General features: G+C 48.2%; 2 protein-coding genes across 4 annotated transcripts; one reads left to right on the forward strand and one right to left on the reverse strand.

The window, feature by feature from the left end:
- Window positions 1–105: 105 nt before the first annotated feature.
- Window positions 106–8,601, reverse strand: PMEL (premelanosome protein). 2 transcript variants are annotated; one of them, XM_033116900.1, is made up of 12 exons: window positions 8,584–8,601; window positions 7,880–8,012; window positions 5,280–5,390; window positions 4,978–5,124; window positions 4,109–4,243; window positions 3,553–3,714; window positions 2,633–3,310; window positions 1,786–1,902; window positions 1,479–1,563; window positions 1,163–1,368; window positions 979–1,066; window positions 106–369 (listed from the first exon to the last, which is right to left on the reverse strand). In XM_033116900.1, exons 2-12 carry the CDS (start codon window positions 7,953–7,955, stop codon window positions 225–227), a joined length of 1,950 nt encoding a protein of 649 aa, XP_032972791.1. In that variant the 5' UTR covers window positions 7,956–8,012; window positions 8,584–8,601; the 3' UTR covers window positions 106–224. The 2 variants fall into 2 exon arrangements, with proteins under 2 accessions (XP_032972791.1, XP_032972790.1); XM_033116899.1 differs by having other exon boundaries at window positions 8,215–8,600.
- Window positions 8,602–8,715: 114 nt separating this feature from the next.
- CDK2 (cyclin dependent kinase 2) lies at window positions 8,716–14,664 on the forward strand. Of its 2 annotated transcripts, XM_033118617.1 has the most exons (8): window positions 8,716–9,053; window positions 9,764–9,841; window positions 9,948–10,068; window positions 10,728–10,898; window positions 11,387–11,488; window positions 12,172–12,315; window positions 12,619–12,822; window positions 13,450–14,664. In XM_033118617.1, the coding sequence occupies exons 1-8, from the start codon at window positions 8,938–8,940 to the stop codon at window positions 13,552–13,554; spliced, it is 1,041 nt and encodes a 346-aa protein (XP_032974508.1). In that variant the 5' UTR covers window positions 8,716–8,937; the 3' UTR covers window positions 13,555–14,664. The 2 variants fall into 2 exon arrangements, with proteins under 2 accessions (XP_032974508.1, XP_032974509.1); XM_033118618.1 differs by lacking the exon at window positions 12,172–12,315.
- The last annotated feature ends 46 nt before the right edge of the window (window positions 14,665–14,710 follow it).

The following is a 14,710-nucleotide window of genomic DNA, read 5'->3' on the forward strand; positions in this document are numbered from 1 at the left end:
AAATGACTTTTTCCCCCAAATGGGATATCTGTTAAGTAAATGGTATACCTCCTTCCTTTATACCTTCATTCCTTAAATGACAGACTCTCCCAAGAAGCAAGGAAAAAAACAGCACCAGGTTCTGAGTATTTATTTCAGGTAGTGGGCATCTCTAAGGGGAGACTGGAGAAAAGAACAGACATTGTCATCCACCTTGGGTAAATCATGGCATCACATGAGAGTACTCAGACCTGCTGCTGCACACTAAGGAGGGGGCTGCTCTCACCAACGGAGCAAGAGCGGAAGACCCGGGGCAGACGCAGCCAGTGGGTGCTGCCATGTGGCAGCTGGGGAAGGAAGATAGATGAGCCCTGCTTCATAAGTCTGCGCCTAATATTGGGAGAAAAAAGGGGAAACTGGTTAGCAATGGACAAGGGCAGCCTGTCTGCGTCTCCAGAGGACACACCCATATCCCAGGTTTTCTTGGCCTTGATCCTAGTTCCCTCCCCCTCTCCTCACAGACAGGGTTTATCCTCTCTTGTTTCTATGGTAACCTCAGTCTATTCCCCTCTCCCTATGAGCTTCCCTGCTTTGAGGATCTGGCACTCCAGGCCTGAGGATCTGTCCTCGCAAGTGGAAGAACTCAGTTCACCCAACATCCTCCACTCTTGATATTGCTAATAACAACAGTTATCAATTTCATCATTTATTGCATTCTTGCTTCAAAACCAGACGCTGTGTCCACATTGTCTCTAATGCTGACAACAGCCCCATAAGGCAGGTATTAGTTTTCCTACTTTTCAGAGGCTCAGAAAGATTAAACTTTCCCCAAGGTCCCATCAGCAAGACTGCAGCCCAGGCCTGTTTAACTTCCAAGTCTGGGCTTTTCCTGGACACCATACTTCCTCAAAGGGAGTGGTGATTACTTCTCCCTTTGAGGAAGAGTGAGTAGTGGTAATGGGGAATAAGGGATTGCGAGCTGGATGGTGGGGTCCTCACCTATATATCAGAGATGCAAGCACCACAGCCATCAATACCAGCAAGACGCCCATGAACAGGGGAGCCTGCCCAAGGCCTGCTTCTTGACCTGTGAGTGGAATCCCAGGCATTGCGTCAGTGTCTGCTCCCTGCCACATAGCCTCTGCCCCCTCCCCTTCTTTATTTCAGCTGTCCAAGTACCTACCAGGCATGACAAGCTGGGTGCTGACCATTGCCAGGCTGTTGGCATCAGCCAAAGACACATTGAGGCAGTAGGTCCCCGAGCCACCATTTAGTACCTGGTGCAGAACCAGCTGGCAGGCTGGGCTGGGTGCCACAGGCTGACACAGCCGCTGGGCAGGGGGCTGACACCCTGGCGATGAGATGTCCATACAGGCTTCCTTGGGTAGCCTGGGAGAGGTGTCATCTCATGTCAGGGGTTCTGGGAAGGAACACTAGACACCAGAGAGCAGGGCAACAGTCAACCCAGGAGTTCTTAGGGCTACCGGTAGGCTACTCACCCGCCTTGGCAAGACACAGTCAATTCAAATGCATCCCCTTTGCTGGATGGCACAGCCTGCAGGATCTCAGCATTCTCAATACCCTCTGCAAAGTTGCAAGATTTTTAAGTCTGGGATTCCTCTCTCAGGACTTCCCAAACATCCATAGTTAGGAAAGCCCTAGGCTCTTTCCCTAATCTCATTCCCGTGCCTTCAGATGAAAACCCTGGGACTTGGGTATTTTTGTCCAGGTGAGTAACCCCTTCCACTGGCAGCCTGAAGCAGCACACACCTCCCTCCACCAGCCCCCCTTATACGCAAGACTCACGGATGATGTCCAAGGTGACGGAAAAGGAGCCGTATCGATACAGAACACAATCAAAGGGGACCTGTCGCTTTACCAGCATTAAGGTGTCTGTGCCATTCAGCAGGGGGCTCTGGGAGCCTGGCAGGAAAGGATTGAACAGGCAAAGTCAAGAGACATGATGCATCTGGAAAGAGGCCTAGAAGGCATTTTCCCAGGTAGACTCAGAGCTACTGAATCCAGGCTTGGAATCAGACAAGGCCTGGGAAATCTCTTTATAAATAAGGAAACAGAGGCCCTGAAGGAGAAATAACTGCCCCAGAGTCACACGGGGGTAGCATTGGAGTTTCAAAAAATCCCAAATGTTTATCACTCTCCACACTGTGCCAGGTCCTGGGCTAGACACTTGACATGTTAACTTACCTAAATGTCACTATCTCATTCCTCCCTTTTCAGTGTTCCTAGCACAATTCAGGGTTGACCTGCTTTGGGATAGGAATCCAGAGGTGGGAAATGGTGTCAAAATCTGGGAAAGATTTCTATGCATTTACACTTGAACAGAAAATTAGATAGAAATATGATGTAAATGATCATTCTGTGCCCTGCCGTGCCCCTCAGGGAACAGCTTTCCTCGGATAGGTGAGCAATAAGCTCTCTCCCCAGGGCCTAGGGGAAGCCCCTGACTTCCTAAACTCCACATCTGTTCCGTGTCATTAAGAGGGACCTGAAGGCTTTAAAACCAGAGAGGGCTCTGAGGGGACTCCATCGTCAAGCAAAGGATTGGGTAACATCTGGGTCCTGGGTATGTCTTTCAGCTCTTTAGTAACAAATGCCCCACCTCAATAAACCTCATTCATACTGACCCTCTTACCTGTAATACCTTCTGTAGGCATGAATGGGCTGGCATCTGGACCCTCAGGCTCAGGTGTGGATACCTCTCCCGCTGTGGTCTCCATCAACTCTGTAGTTGTTACCTGTGCAACTGTGGTTTCAGAGGGCTCTGCAGTTGACACTTCAGGTGTCCCTGTGACCTCTGCAGCTGGCATCTCTGCAAGTGTGGTACCTATGACCTCTGAGGTTGGCACCTGCTCAGGTGTAGTACCTATGCCTTCTGCAGTTGGCACTTGCACAGATGTAGTGCCTATGACCTCTGTGGTTAGCACCTGCACAGCTGTGGATCCAGAGGGTTCTGCAGTTGGAACCTGACCAGGTGTAGTACCTACGACTTCTGCTGTAGGCACTAGCCCATCTGTGGTGCCTGGAATTGGGGAGGAACCACAGGAGGTGAGAGGAATGGCAGCCTGAAGTACCACCCGGGCAGTGACTGGGCCAGACTCTAGGTAAGTGTGAGAGACCACAAGTGCCCGAGAGATCAGGGTCCCAGTGCTGTCTCCAAAGTCCCAGGTGTAGGAGAGGTCAGCCCCAGACAAATATCCACTGGGGTCATGGAGCTGGAGGGCAAAGATCAGAGGTTGATTTCTCAGGAAGCGCTTGTTCCCTCCATCCAAGGCCTGCATCTGGGACACGCTCACAGAGAAGGGCACCTGATCTAGGATTGGAACAAAAAATGGTGAGACCCACAGCTTCTCCTTTCACAGCTACACCCTCCAGCCCCAAGCTGACTAGCCATCCCTTCACTGGCTCCAAGCCCCACATTCCTCTGCCCAGGTCTTCCTGGCTCTGCCCCTCTAAAATTATACACAATTTCTCCTTTCCCCTTCAAGTCCAGCCAGGCCTCCCTACCTTCTTCTCCCGCCCTAGGACTGGCGTTGGCCCTTCCTAAATCCTTACCAGTAATAATGAAGGCGGAGCTGGAGTGGGCAAGGGGCACATAGCTCTGGGATCCCCGGCGGTGGTAGACTGTCACTTCCATGGTGTGTGTGCCCATCGCTGCTGTGCCTGTCTCAATGCTCAGCCCAGACACCGGGCCTCCCAGAATTTGCCAGTATTGGCCTGGAGTTTTTGGAAAGAACAGTAGGGAGGGGTGGGGGTTACTGGTCGAAGAAAACTGAGGGGCCGGATTAGAGACCGGGCACCAGAGAAGGAAGGTCAAGGGATGGATCGAGGATGATTAGTCTAGAGGGTGTTATGGAAGGTTGTGATATGGGGGGCAGGAAAGGGGTCCTAATGAGTGGTTCCATGGGATGTGACTATAACTGGGAAAGGCTCGCAAAGAGAACCATAACAGAGAGAACTGGAGGGCTAGGTGCTATGGAAGAGAAAGGAGCCACAGGGAAAATGATTAGGGAAAATCACAGCTTAATGGATGGGACCAAAAGGAAAGGGGGTCAGGTAGGAAGAGGTGAATCCGAGTGTAGATGACAGGCCAGAGCAAGGAGTCCCTCACCCCAGGTCTTCCAGACATAAACAAATCTTCTCCTCCGAGACCAAGGGTCAGATGGGCAGGCTTCCCCATCAGGGAAGATGCAGGTATCCTCAGGTTCCTGGGGATACACTGGCTGTCCTATCCACACCTGGCTTCCTGAAAGGTAGAGAGTCACCTTCGAACACTGGCATTCCTTTCTGTACACCAAAACCCCCAACGTGGCTCCCAGAGAGGGGCACTGGGAATACTCCCGAACTATAAAGTACATTCCCCTTGGTATAATACATTTTGGGTAGGATAATACATTTGGGTAGATAATACATTGAGTAGGTATAATACATTTTGGGAAGAATGGAAACTACAATTAAAGAGTCATATGTGTATATATTTACATAAGAAAGAGATTGCAAGACCATATATCCAAATGTTTAGAGTGATTTGCTCTAGCTGGTGGGATAAAAATAACAGCACCAGCTAGCATTTATTGAGCGTTTACTATAGGTGAGGGCAGGCATCACGCTAAATTTATGTATTATCACATTTTAATCCTTACAGCAACTTTTCAAGGTCGGTATCATCCCCATTCTGTGGATAAAGGAATGGTAGCACAAAACAAGTAATTTGCCCAGGGTCACATGCTAGTAATAAGTTTATATCCAAGTCCATTCAGCTTCTGGTCCACTGAATCTTCTGTCCCCCATTTTGGGGACTATAATTTTTTTCCTTTTTTATTTATTTGTGTTTTCTAATTTTTCTAAAATGACTATGCATTACACATATAATCTGTTTTTTTTAAAAAGTAGAGGGTAAGGGTGCATTCCGTGAGGTCATTGGGGACATCAAGGACTCTGAGCCCTAGGAATGAGGGCCAGCAGTAGAGAGGTACTCACCATTGATGACAGTGTCATTGGCCCAGATGACCTGCCCGTCTGGCAGCACTTTTTGGCTTTCAGGGAAGTGCAGGGTAATAGAGAAGGAGGCATTTGCCCCGACCAGCGTAGGCCCATCATTACTGACCTTCAGGGCCACAGGGCCACCTGGGAAGGGCGGCTGCATTAGCTGGGACTCCTTGGCTTCCCCTCCCCATATACCTTTCCCTTTCCTCTCTTCCCAAGCTACGTTCCACCCAGTTCTTGCTCCTCTCCCCACCTCATTCCCACCATGCCCTCCCCAGAAATTGCCAAGTTCCCACCTCTCCAGCAGTCAGGCCCCTGTATTTCTGTCCACTCTGGATATAGCTCCCTGTTCCAGGCTTTAGTTCTGAGCTGCCTCGAGACAGCAAGCCAGTCCCAGTCCTTGGGTCCTAAAAGGAAGACACCATGAGGGCCCTAGGATCATTACTCAGTCACTTCTCAGGAGATAACACTGTCCCATGTTGCCCCACTCATTCTCACATTTAAAGTGCATTTTAATGTACTGAATACCCACCATGTACTAGGCACTGTGCTAGGTACAAAGCACTTAAGAAGTGAATAAGACATGGCCCTGAAGGGATTCAAGGTAAAGTATAGGGAATAGATATATACATATACATAAATTACTATAATTCAAGGCACTGTTTAATATGAGCCATAGCCAGACGTACATGAAGTACAACAAAATGACAGACTAAACAGATTAGTTCCACTCTACTGGATTGGGAAAGACTTCAACGAGGAGTTGGCATGTGGGATAAAGCACTCCAGGCAGGAGGCCCAGCGTGAGCAGCATGCATGGAGACAGGGAAACACATGGCATGACAGGGAACTACTAGCGATGTGGTTGATGCACATTGTGAGAGATGAGGCCAAGAAGATGATCTGGGGGCTTCGAGTGTCAAATGAAGGGGTTTGGCCTTCATCTTGCTGGCAAGGCCATCTCAGAAGGTTTTTTTTGTTCATTTTTTTCTTTTTGAGATATAATACATATACATAAAATTCACCCTTCAGAATCTTTTTGAATATAATCAGATTTGTGTTTTAGAAGGGTCACTATGGCAAGCAGTGAGGAAGATGGATCAGAGGCAGGCAGAGGTTGGGGTTGGGGACAGAGTAGACAAAATTATGGCAACTGACTGAGTGGCCTGAGAAAAAGGGATATGATGGATCCCCATATGCCTTACCCAGATCCAACAACTATCAAAATTTTGCCACATTTGCTTTATCTATTCTTTGTTATTGTTGTTTGTTTGTTTTTTGGCTAAAGTATTTAAAAGCAAATCCCAGGGCGGCCGGGTGGCTCAGGCAGTTGGAGCTCCGTGCTCCTAATGCCGAAGGCTGCCTGTTGGATTCCCACATAGGCCAGTGCCAGATGGCTTAGTTGGTTGGAGCGTGGGCTCTCAACCACAAGGTTCCCGGTTCGACTCTTTGATTCCTGCAAGGGATGGTGGGCTGCAACTAAGATTGAACATGGCACCTTGAGCTAAGCTCCCGCTGAGCTCCCAGATGGCTCAGTTGGTTGGGGCGTGTCCTCTCAACCACAAGGATGCCAGACTCCCACAAGGGATGGTGGGCTGAGCCCCTGCAACTAACGGCAACTGGACCTGAAGCTGAGCTGCGCTTCCACAACTAAGATTGAAAGGACAACTTGACTTGGAAAAGTCCCGGAAGTACACACTGTTCCCCAATAAAGTCCTGTTCCCCTTCCCCAATTTAATCTTTAAAAAAATAATAATAAAACTTAAAAAAATAAAAGCAAATCCCAGACATCTTGTTATTTTAACGCTACAAATTCAGTTTGAATCTGTAAAAAAAAAAAGAATATTGAATAAGCTTTGTCACTTCACACTACACAAAATTATCAAAACCAGTCCATATAAAATTTCATAAATATCTAAAATTGGCTTTTTATGATTTTAAAAATCAGGATCCAAAAAGTAAGCACAGTTTTTTAAGAGCTGCAGGTGGGCAAGTATGAATAGAATATTTCCAGAATACAATAAGGAACATAGTAAAAGAAACAGTTGAAACAGCAGCATGATTGAGGGAGTCAGATCAAGGAGAACAGTCTCAAAGTCTGTGAGACCAGGGATCTAGAGCAAGAAACAGGGAACTGGGATATGGTACATATATTTCAGCACAGCAGAAACAATCCTTGTTCCATTTCTAATTTGTACTGGAAACCTAATTTGATTCTGCTGGGGGAGGATCTAGAATCATCTCATTGAGCATCCCACCACTAGAGCAAGAGAATCATAAGATGCCCCATTCTTTTTCCACTCCCAACCCTCCCTCCTCTGAGTAGCACGGGACATTCCAGACCCTCTCACCACCCCTTACCCCCACCCCTTTGCTCCTGTCACGAGGCCCCAATCCCCCAGAGCCCTTTCATGTGATGCTCAGCTGAGACCCCTCTCCCTGTCTCTTCCAGCCCCAAGACAAAAGCCTGGGCTGTGTTCACCCATTCCCCATCCCAAAGAAGGGAGGTGGTGCCTCCTTACCCTTCTTATCCAATACCACATTCTCTCACTCCTCACTTTAAATATTCTATCCCAAGTAACTGAGACATTGCCTAAAAGAGTGTCCTACTCATTTTACCCTCTTGGAGCCCCTGCTCCAGCTCACTGCCCAGAGGGCCTCAGAACTAGAGCCACGAAGACCCATTATCCTCTTGCCCTTTCAAGCAGATGGGAGTATTTTGAAGCTCAGTCCCAAATCTCTATGTGAGGAGGGAGGTCAGGTGCCCATGTCCTCACTAAATCAAATGGGTGGGAGAAGCCTGAAGTGTTGCCAGTATGTACCATTAGAAGAGGGAAAAGCAGAGGTGTGCAACCCCAAATTCACATTTATTCACATCCACACACTCCACACTCACCTTCTGTGGTCCCCACAGCCAGAAGAGCACCCATCACAGCCACATGGAGAAGGCATTTTCTCTGCATCCGATCCATCCTGTCTTCCTTCCAGCAACCAAAGGTGCTGGGGGTGGGGGTGCCTAGGACAAGCCCCTATATAAGAAAGGGGTGCTCATTTGCATAGCCCTTCCTCCGCTCCTTCCAGAGGACGCCTGGGCGGGGCAAGAGGACCAGAGAAAGGCAGAACTGACAAGGGATCCTGGTCCCTGGACATCCCGTTATTCAGTTTCTGGTTTCAGTAGGTCATTCTCATCTCGACTGAAAAATAATTAATTGACTGAAAGGCAACACGTACCAGACGCAAACCATTCATCATGGGAGAGTGAATCAATCTGTTTAGTCAAACTAGGAACTCTTAAAAAGGCCGAAATAGAGACCCTTCATCCAGAAAGAGACAGCATCAGAGTAGGCTGAGAGGCTGAAGCAACGGCTCCTGCGAGGCCCAGGAAACCCTTACAATGAGATTCCCAGCTTCCTGCTTTTCAAACGAGGACCCCTGGGCCAGGTGGAATTTAATCTTAGATCGATAGACATTTTCCCTAAGGGTTGTGAAAACGGAGAGATCAGGAAATCCCTACAAATTCAGGACACAGGTAGAAAACTCGAGCCTAAATCAGGTACTTGAAAAAAAGTGCTTAGTCTCGGAGGTAGAAACTTGTCTTACTGCCGCACAGAACCGAACTTGCGCGGGGCGGGGTCATTTGCGGCGAGGGGCGCTGGGTTAGCCCCGTCCTCTTTGACGTTGACCAATAGGAAATGCTAGGGGCGGAGCCAGGGAAACGCGGGAAGGAGAGGCGGGGCCTCCGGTGGTGGTAGGGAACTGGCGGGGAGGCGGCAACATTGTTTCAAGTTGGACAAATTGACAAGAGCAAGAACTATACTGCGTTCCATCCGGACCTGGGGCCGCGGTGCGGGGCCCTGTTTCTACCTCCTCCGCCCCCGAGAGCGGGGGCCCGCTTTCTGCAGGGTTCCCAGGTCCCCGCTCCAGGGCCGGGCTGACCCGACTCTCTAGCGCTTCATGGAGAACTTCCAAAAAGTGGAAAAGATCGGAGAGGGCACGTACGGAGTTGTGTACAAAGCCAAAAACAAGCTGACCGGAGAAGTGGTGGCGCTTAAAAAAATCCGCCTGGACACGTGAGTGGCCTCTATACCCGGACTCCTACTTCGGGAGCTCCTTGAGTGCCCCCCACCCCCACCCCAACAGGCGGGTAGCAGTCCAGGGACCGGAAGGTAGCAGGGAGGGACTTCTTTTGAATTGGGAGAAGTGGGTTGGAGGATTGTAGAGGGTTTCCCTCTGGAGATTATAGGGTACTGTCGAGTCGTGGGAAATTTGCTCCCCAAAACCGAGTGATGCCCCCTAATGTGCAGTAAGGAAGAGGAAGGAGGCCTCTTGACATAGGGTCCAGGACTCCCCGTGGAGTTGGGTTTTGTGGGAACCGGTGAAGAGTACCTTTCTGAATAAAGAGCCCTCCTTACTGCCCCAACCCCACCCTCATCTTAGAATTCTGTCCCTCTTTCAAAAGAATGGCAGTTGAACCTCACTGGCCCCTCAAGGGAGGCTAGGTGCTGCTACTCCCTTTTTTTTTTCTCTTACCTTCTCTCTTCCCCTTCACCAGGAGGCTTTACTTACCTACCCTTGGGAAAAAAAGAAATAATGACCTTAATACGTCCCAAAGCGACTTACTGTCCACACGTGAATGAATTCCTACAGCACCCTTTTTGTTCTCTCACTTTCTTAGGGGATGCTGGGGTGGTGTCTCCTTGGGGGGAAAAGAGTGACTGGGCTGGGGAAAAAGGAATATTTGTAACCACATTCCCATCTCTGCTTTCCCAACCTCTCCAAGTGAGACAGAGGGTGTACCCAGTACTGCCATACGAGAGATCTCTCTGCTTAAGGAACTTAACCACCCTAATATTGTCAAGTAAGTATATACCTGGGAAGTGGTTGACAGTAAAGGAGGATGACTTCTGTCTGTGTAGCTGGGCATTTCTCTCCCTCATTTCCATTCCTGGACCTCCCTTCCTTAGGCTGCTGGATGTTATCCACACGGAAAACAAACTGTACCTGGTTTTTGAGTTTCTGCACCAGGATCTCAAGAAATTCATGGATGCCTCTGCTCTCACTGGCATTCCTCTTCCCCTCATCAAGGTAATTCTTCTAATCAACTCTTCCCTGACACAAGCATGTCTTGGAGGTGGGGGGCTGAAGGCAATTCAGACTGAGTGGTGATTTGTAATCTTGGTTTCCTTCCCAGACCTCCATCCTCTACACACACACACACACACACACACCTTTCTTTTATGGCTCTTTCACTGCACATTATGCTTATTAACACTAGGGCTGGGCAGGAGAATTAAAGAAGTTGAAACTCTAGTGAGTCAACTTAGCAGCTCAGGTAGAAGGTCAGATGAAACTCAGATAAATGGGACTTGAGGGCACTTGGTACATTCCTCCAAAAAAGCCCTTCCACCTGTTTGGTGGGAAAAATAGCCAGTGAGTCTATCTGTTTTAGGGCTGGGTTCTTTACTCCCTGAGCTACTTTCAATCTGTCAACAAATGTTTATTCAACACACATTTATTGAACACCTTCAATGTACTAGGCACAGGAAATGGAAAAGACATGCAAAACTAAGTAAGACCTAGTTCTTATCCTCACTGGGCTGACAGTCCAATGAGAGAAATAGCTTGTAAACATGTAATTATAATCTAACATAGTAGAGGCTTTAGTAGAGCTTTGGAGGCACAGAGCAGACCCTAATCTGCTCAGTGTAATAAAGAAACACAGTCCTCTCTCTCTCCATTGTCAGAGCTATCTGTTCCAGCTGCTCCAGGGTCTAGCTTTCTGCCATTCTCATCGCGTCCTGCACCGAGACCTCAAACCTCAGAATCTGCTTATCAACGCAGAGGGGGCCATCAAGCTAGCAGACTTTGGACTAGCCAGAGCCTTTGGAGTCCCCGTTCGTACTTACACCCACGAGGTCAGTCCCTCTCTGCATTTCCTCTCTGCTCTTCCTGGGAGGTGTTAACAAGGACATTCACTAAAATAACTAAAAGTATTTGGACAGCAGTTTCTCTCTCACTAGGTGGAAAGTATTTCTGACACCTCGAGAGGTCTTAGAGTATGCACAGAGTTCATACTGTGGGGTTAACTGGGCTTTGATAGAAACCAAGCCAGGAGAGCTGGATGGCACATTATTAAAATTATGACCACTTGTCTCAAGTTTTCCAGAAAAGTCACAAATTGGGGGTTCATAAAATATGGTCCCCAGAACCATGGGCTATGCTCATTCTGACGTAAGAAGTTATATGTAATGATTTTACTTAGGGGAGATCAGAGGGAACGTAAGGATGGAAGGAAAGAAGTCTGTTAGGAGGCTGAGAGTTAGCAGGGTAGTATCGGGGAACTGAGATGTGGGAATCTCCATGCTCGATACGCCACCCCTCCCCTTCCTACTTTTGTGCCCAGGTCGTGACCCTGTGGTACCGAGCACCTGAAATCCTTCTGGGCTGCAAATACTACTCTACAGCTGTGGACATCTGGAGTCTGGGCTGCATCTTTGCTGAGATGGTACGGAGGCATGCCTGAGTTCCACCCAGCCCACTCCTCCCCACATTCAAGAACAACAGAACTGTTTCTCGGCCCCATCCCATGGCCCTTCTGTTATCACGGGGTTCTTTCTCTAGAGTAGCACCAAGGTGGGTGATGGGGAAAGGACAGGACTGTTGTCCCTGATGTCAATCACAATATTAGTATATCCTCAAACAGCCTTAGCATCCAGTATATATCTCTTATCCCTGAATTGAGCTGAATCATATCTGCAGCTGCTTTAGCTTTAGTCTGCATACATTTGGGAGAATGAATTCCATTTAGTGCTTCCTTCATTTGACCAGGAGACCTTATTGTAGGGTGCTAGGAATGCGGTGAAGCCACCAGTGTTCACCTTATCCACACCTTTTATTTAAACTACAGACTTAAGATCATGTCCTCCCGCTACGTCTGGCTTTTCAGACTGAAGGATCCCTGAGACCCAGTGTTATATGGGAATTCTCATCCTCTTAAATCAGCAGTGGAGTGGGCTGTTTTCAAATCAAATCAGCAGTATGTGTTATGGTCCTTTATCTGGGTTGTAACTGGGGCTTGGAGACCATTAGCCATTTTATATATATATATAAAATGACATTTATCCCCCAGTGCATTACCTTACAATTGCCCATATTCCTCTCTCAATTCATCAAAAAATATTTGTTAAGCACCTAGTGTGTACCCAGCACCATGCTAAGTGCTGTGGGGAACACAGAAGAAATGGAAGACACAGTCTCTGCCCGCTGTGCTCCTATCTAGAAGTGGCTGCATCACAAGGAGGGGGGATGACCGCAGTGTCTACCCCATACCCCGTGAGTGGCTTGGGATCCCTTTGCTACATGTCAGTGGCACCCCAGACATTCACCCCCTCCCAGCCCCACCCAGCCTTGGGGATCTGCAAAGCCATGGTTGGGGGAAGGAAGGAGGGGGCGAGGAGACAGATGAAGGAACTTCATTGTCTCAGGCTCTGTGTAACTGACCCCATGAAAGGCCCTGGGGAGGGAGTCATGGGGCCCTGCTGACCTACCACTGCCTGTGGGAACCTCCATTGTATAGGGGGCAGTTCTGACTGACGTCAATGTGGGTTTTGGCCTTTCCTCTTTCCTCGTTTTCAGGTGACCCGCAGGGCCCTATTCCCTGGAGATTCTGAGATCGACCAACTCTTCCGGATCTTTCGGACTCTGGGGACCCCAGATGAGGTGGTTTGGCCAGGAGTTACTTCTATGCCTGATTATAAGCCGAGTTTCCCAAAGTGGGCCCGGCAAGATTTTAGCAAAGTTGTGCCTCCCCTGGATGAAGATGGACGGAGCTTGTTATCGGTGAGAGTGGGAGGGCGGGGGCTGGGCGGGGCATTTACTCTCATTCACTACCAGAGGGCAGGGTTTCTCCTAAATAAAGGAAGGATGAGACCCTGGACTCTGGGTCTCAGATTTTCCCTAGCCCCTGCTTCTGTCATCCTGTTGGCACACCAACTGAACAGTCAGATACAGGGAGGAGGGAAATGGGAACTCTGCTTTGGGTGAAAGAAATTCTGATTTCCTGATTTTTTTTTCCTGTTAAATTTTATCGGGGAATATTGGGGAACAGTGTGTTTCTCCAGGGCCCATCAGTTCCAAGTCGAATCTTTAGTTGCAGAGGGGCGCAGCCCACCATCCCATGTGGGAATTGAACCAGCAAACTTGTTGTTAAGAGCTCATGCTCTAACCAACTGAGCCATCCGGCTACCCCTCCGGAAGCTCAGTGGCAGCTCCTTGTCTTCAATCTAGTTGTGGAAGGCGCAGCTCATTGGCCCATGTGGAAATCCAACCGGCAACCCTGTTGTTCAGAGCTTGCGCTCTAAACAACTGAGCCATCTAGCCGCCCTGATTTCCCAATTTCTTTGAAAACTTGCCGCCCATTTAGTCTACTGTCACATTACTGAAGTCAGTATACATCTCTCCCTCCAGCAAATGCTTCACTACGACCCCAACAAGCGGATTTCAGCAAAGGCAGCTCTGACTCACCCTTTCTTCCAGGATGTGACCAAGCCAGTACCCCACCTTCGACTCTGATGTCCTTACCCAAGCCCCCAGTCTCACCCTCTCCAGTGGGGTCCTGATGTGGCTTGGCTCTGGGCTATTTGCCCTCTGTCTTGTCTGGCTGCCTTAACACTTACCTTCCCCTCTTAAACAGCCAACTCTGGGAATATAGGGGAATGGAGCGGGGGAAAGGGTAAAAATGAAAGGAAGCTTCAGTATTAGATGCACTTAAGTCAGTCTCTCCCACCCCTTCCCTGAGTCATTGCTGAGGAGGGCTGGTATTTAAAATAAAATTAAAAAATTAAAAAAAAGACTGTTCCCCCTGCCCCCACATAGGAGGATTTGCCATCCCAATCTCTGAAAGCCCCGCAATTAATATTTCCTGTGTTTGGGATGACAGAGACCCCAAGCCTCCTGTGGCCACTGTGTTTGTTAGGCTAACTGATAGCAGGGGGGTAAGTTGGAATTTTTGAAAACCAAGCAAAACAAAAACATAGGGTGGGGCCTATTTTAAAGAATTAGGTTAAAAAAATAGATGCAACCAATTTATACCCTAGTTTTAGTGTTTCATTTCACCTAACAGTCTGGGAGACTCAAGACTCCCAGTCTCTGCAGTCCTGGGTGGGGGGCTGCAGTAGAAATGATTGCCCCCAGTGCCCTCGTCTGACCCTTCTATGGGCAAGGAGTGTCTGGGAGGCTCTGGAACAGGGATTGTGCTTCACCACGGCCTTACGAGGCAAGTGAAATATGTTTGAATTTTTCTCTTTTAAGATTCTCAGTTCTTCAGGTGCCAGGTCCTATCTTCCTCTGAAGGCCATCCCATAGGAGTGGAAGTTAGGGTTTAGACATCATTTTGAGAATGCTCACACTTTTTCAGGGCTGTGACTGTGTGGGAGCATTGGGAAAAAATATTTCTTTAAAATAAGAATGAACAATTATATTTATATTTCAGGTTATGGTAGTTTCTAAGTAGAAGTGGGTGGATTTGTTGCCATGTGCACCTTGGGGTTTTGTAATGAAAATGTTAAAGTTTTTTTTCTTTTTATGATTGTCTCTCTTCTCCCACCTCTTGTCCTTGAGTGTTCTTGCTATTAACATTATTTGTAATTTAGTTTGTAATTCATTAAAAAGAAAAGGTTTCTAGTTTTATAGTTCATCTTTACTCCTTTACTTTTGTGTATTTATTTAC

The sequence above is a fragment of the Rhinolophus ferrumequinum genome, chromosome 10, assembly GCF_004115265.2.
Source record: "Rhinolophus ferrumequinum isolate MPI-CBG mRhiFer1 chromosome 10, mRhiFer1_v1.p, whole genome shotgun sequence".
Taxonomy (NCBI): Eukaryota; Metazoa; Chordata; class Mammalia; order Chiroptera; family Rhinolophidae; genus Rhinolophus; species Rhinolophus ferrumequinum.

Excerpts from the sequence above, each read along its gene's own strand:
- PMEL (XM_033116899.1), bottom strand. The coding sequence starts at position 8,235 with ATGATGAATGGTTTGCGTCTG. Across the intron at positions 5,125-5,279 it reads GGGGCCTGACTGCTGGAGAG|GTGGCCCTGTGGCCCTGAAG; the intron begins GTGGGAACTTGG and ends CGCCCTTCCCAG. Across the intron at positions 1,903-2,632 it reads GCCTACAGAAGGTATTACAG|GCTCCCAGAGCCCCCTGCTG; the intron begins GTAAGAGGGTCA and ends CTTTCCTGCCAG.
- CDK2 (XM_033118617.1), top strand. The coding sequence starts at position 8,938 with ATGGAGAACTTCCAAAAAGTGGAAAAGATCGGAGAGGGCACGTACGGA. Across the intron at positions 9,054-9,763 it reads AAAAAAATCCGCCTGGACAC|TGAGACAGAGGGTGTACCCA; the intron begins GTGAGTGGCCTC and ends AACCTCTCCAAG. Across the intron at positions 10,899-11,386 it reads TTCGTACTTACACCCACGAG|GTCGTGACCCTGTGGTACCG; the intron begins GTCAGTCCCTCT and ends TTTTGTGCCCAG.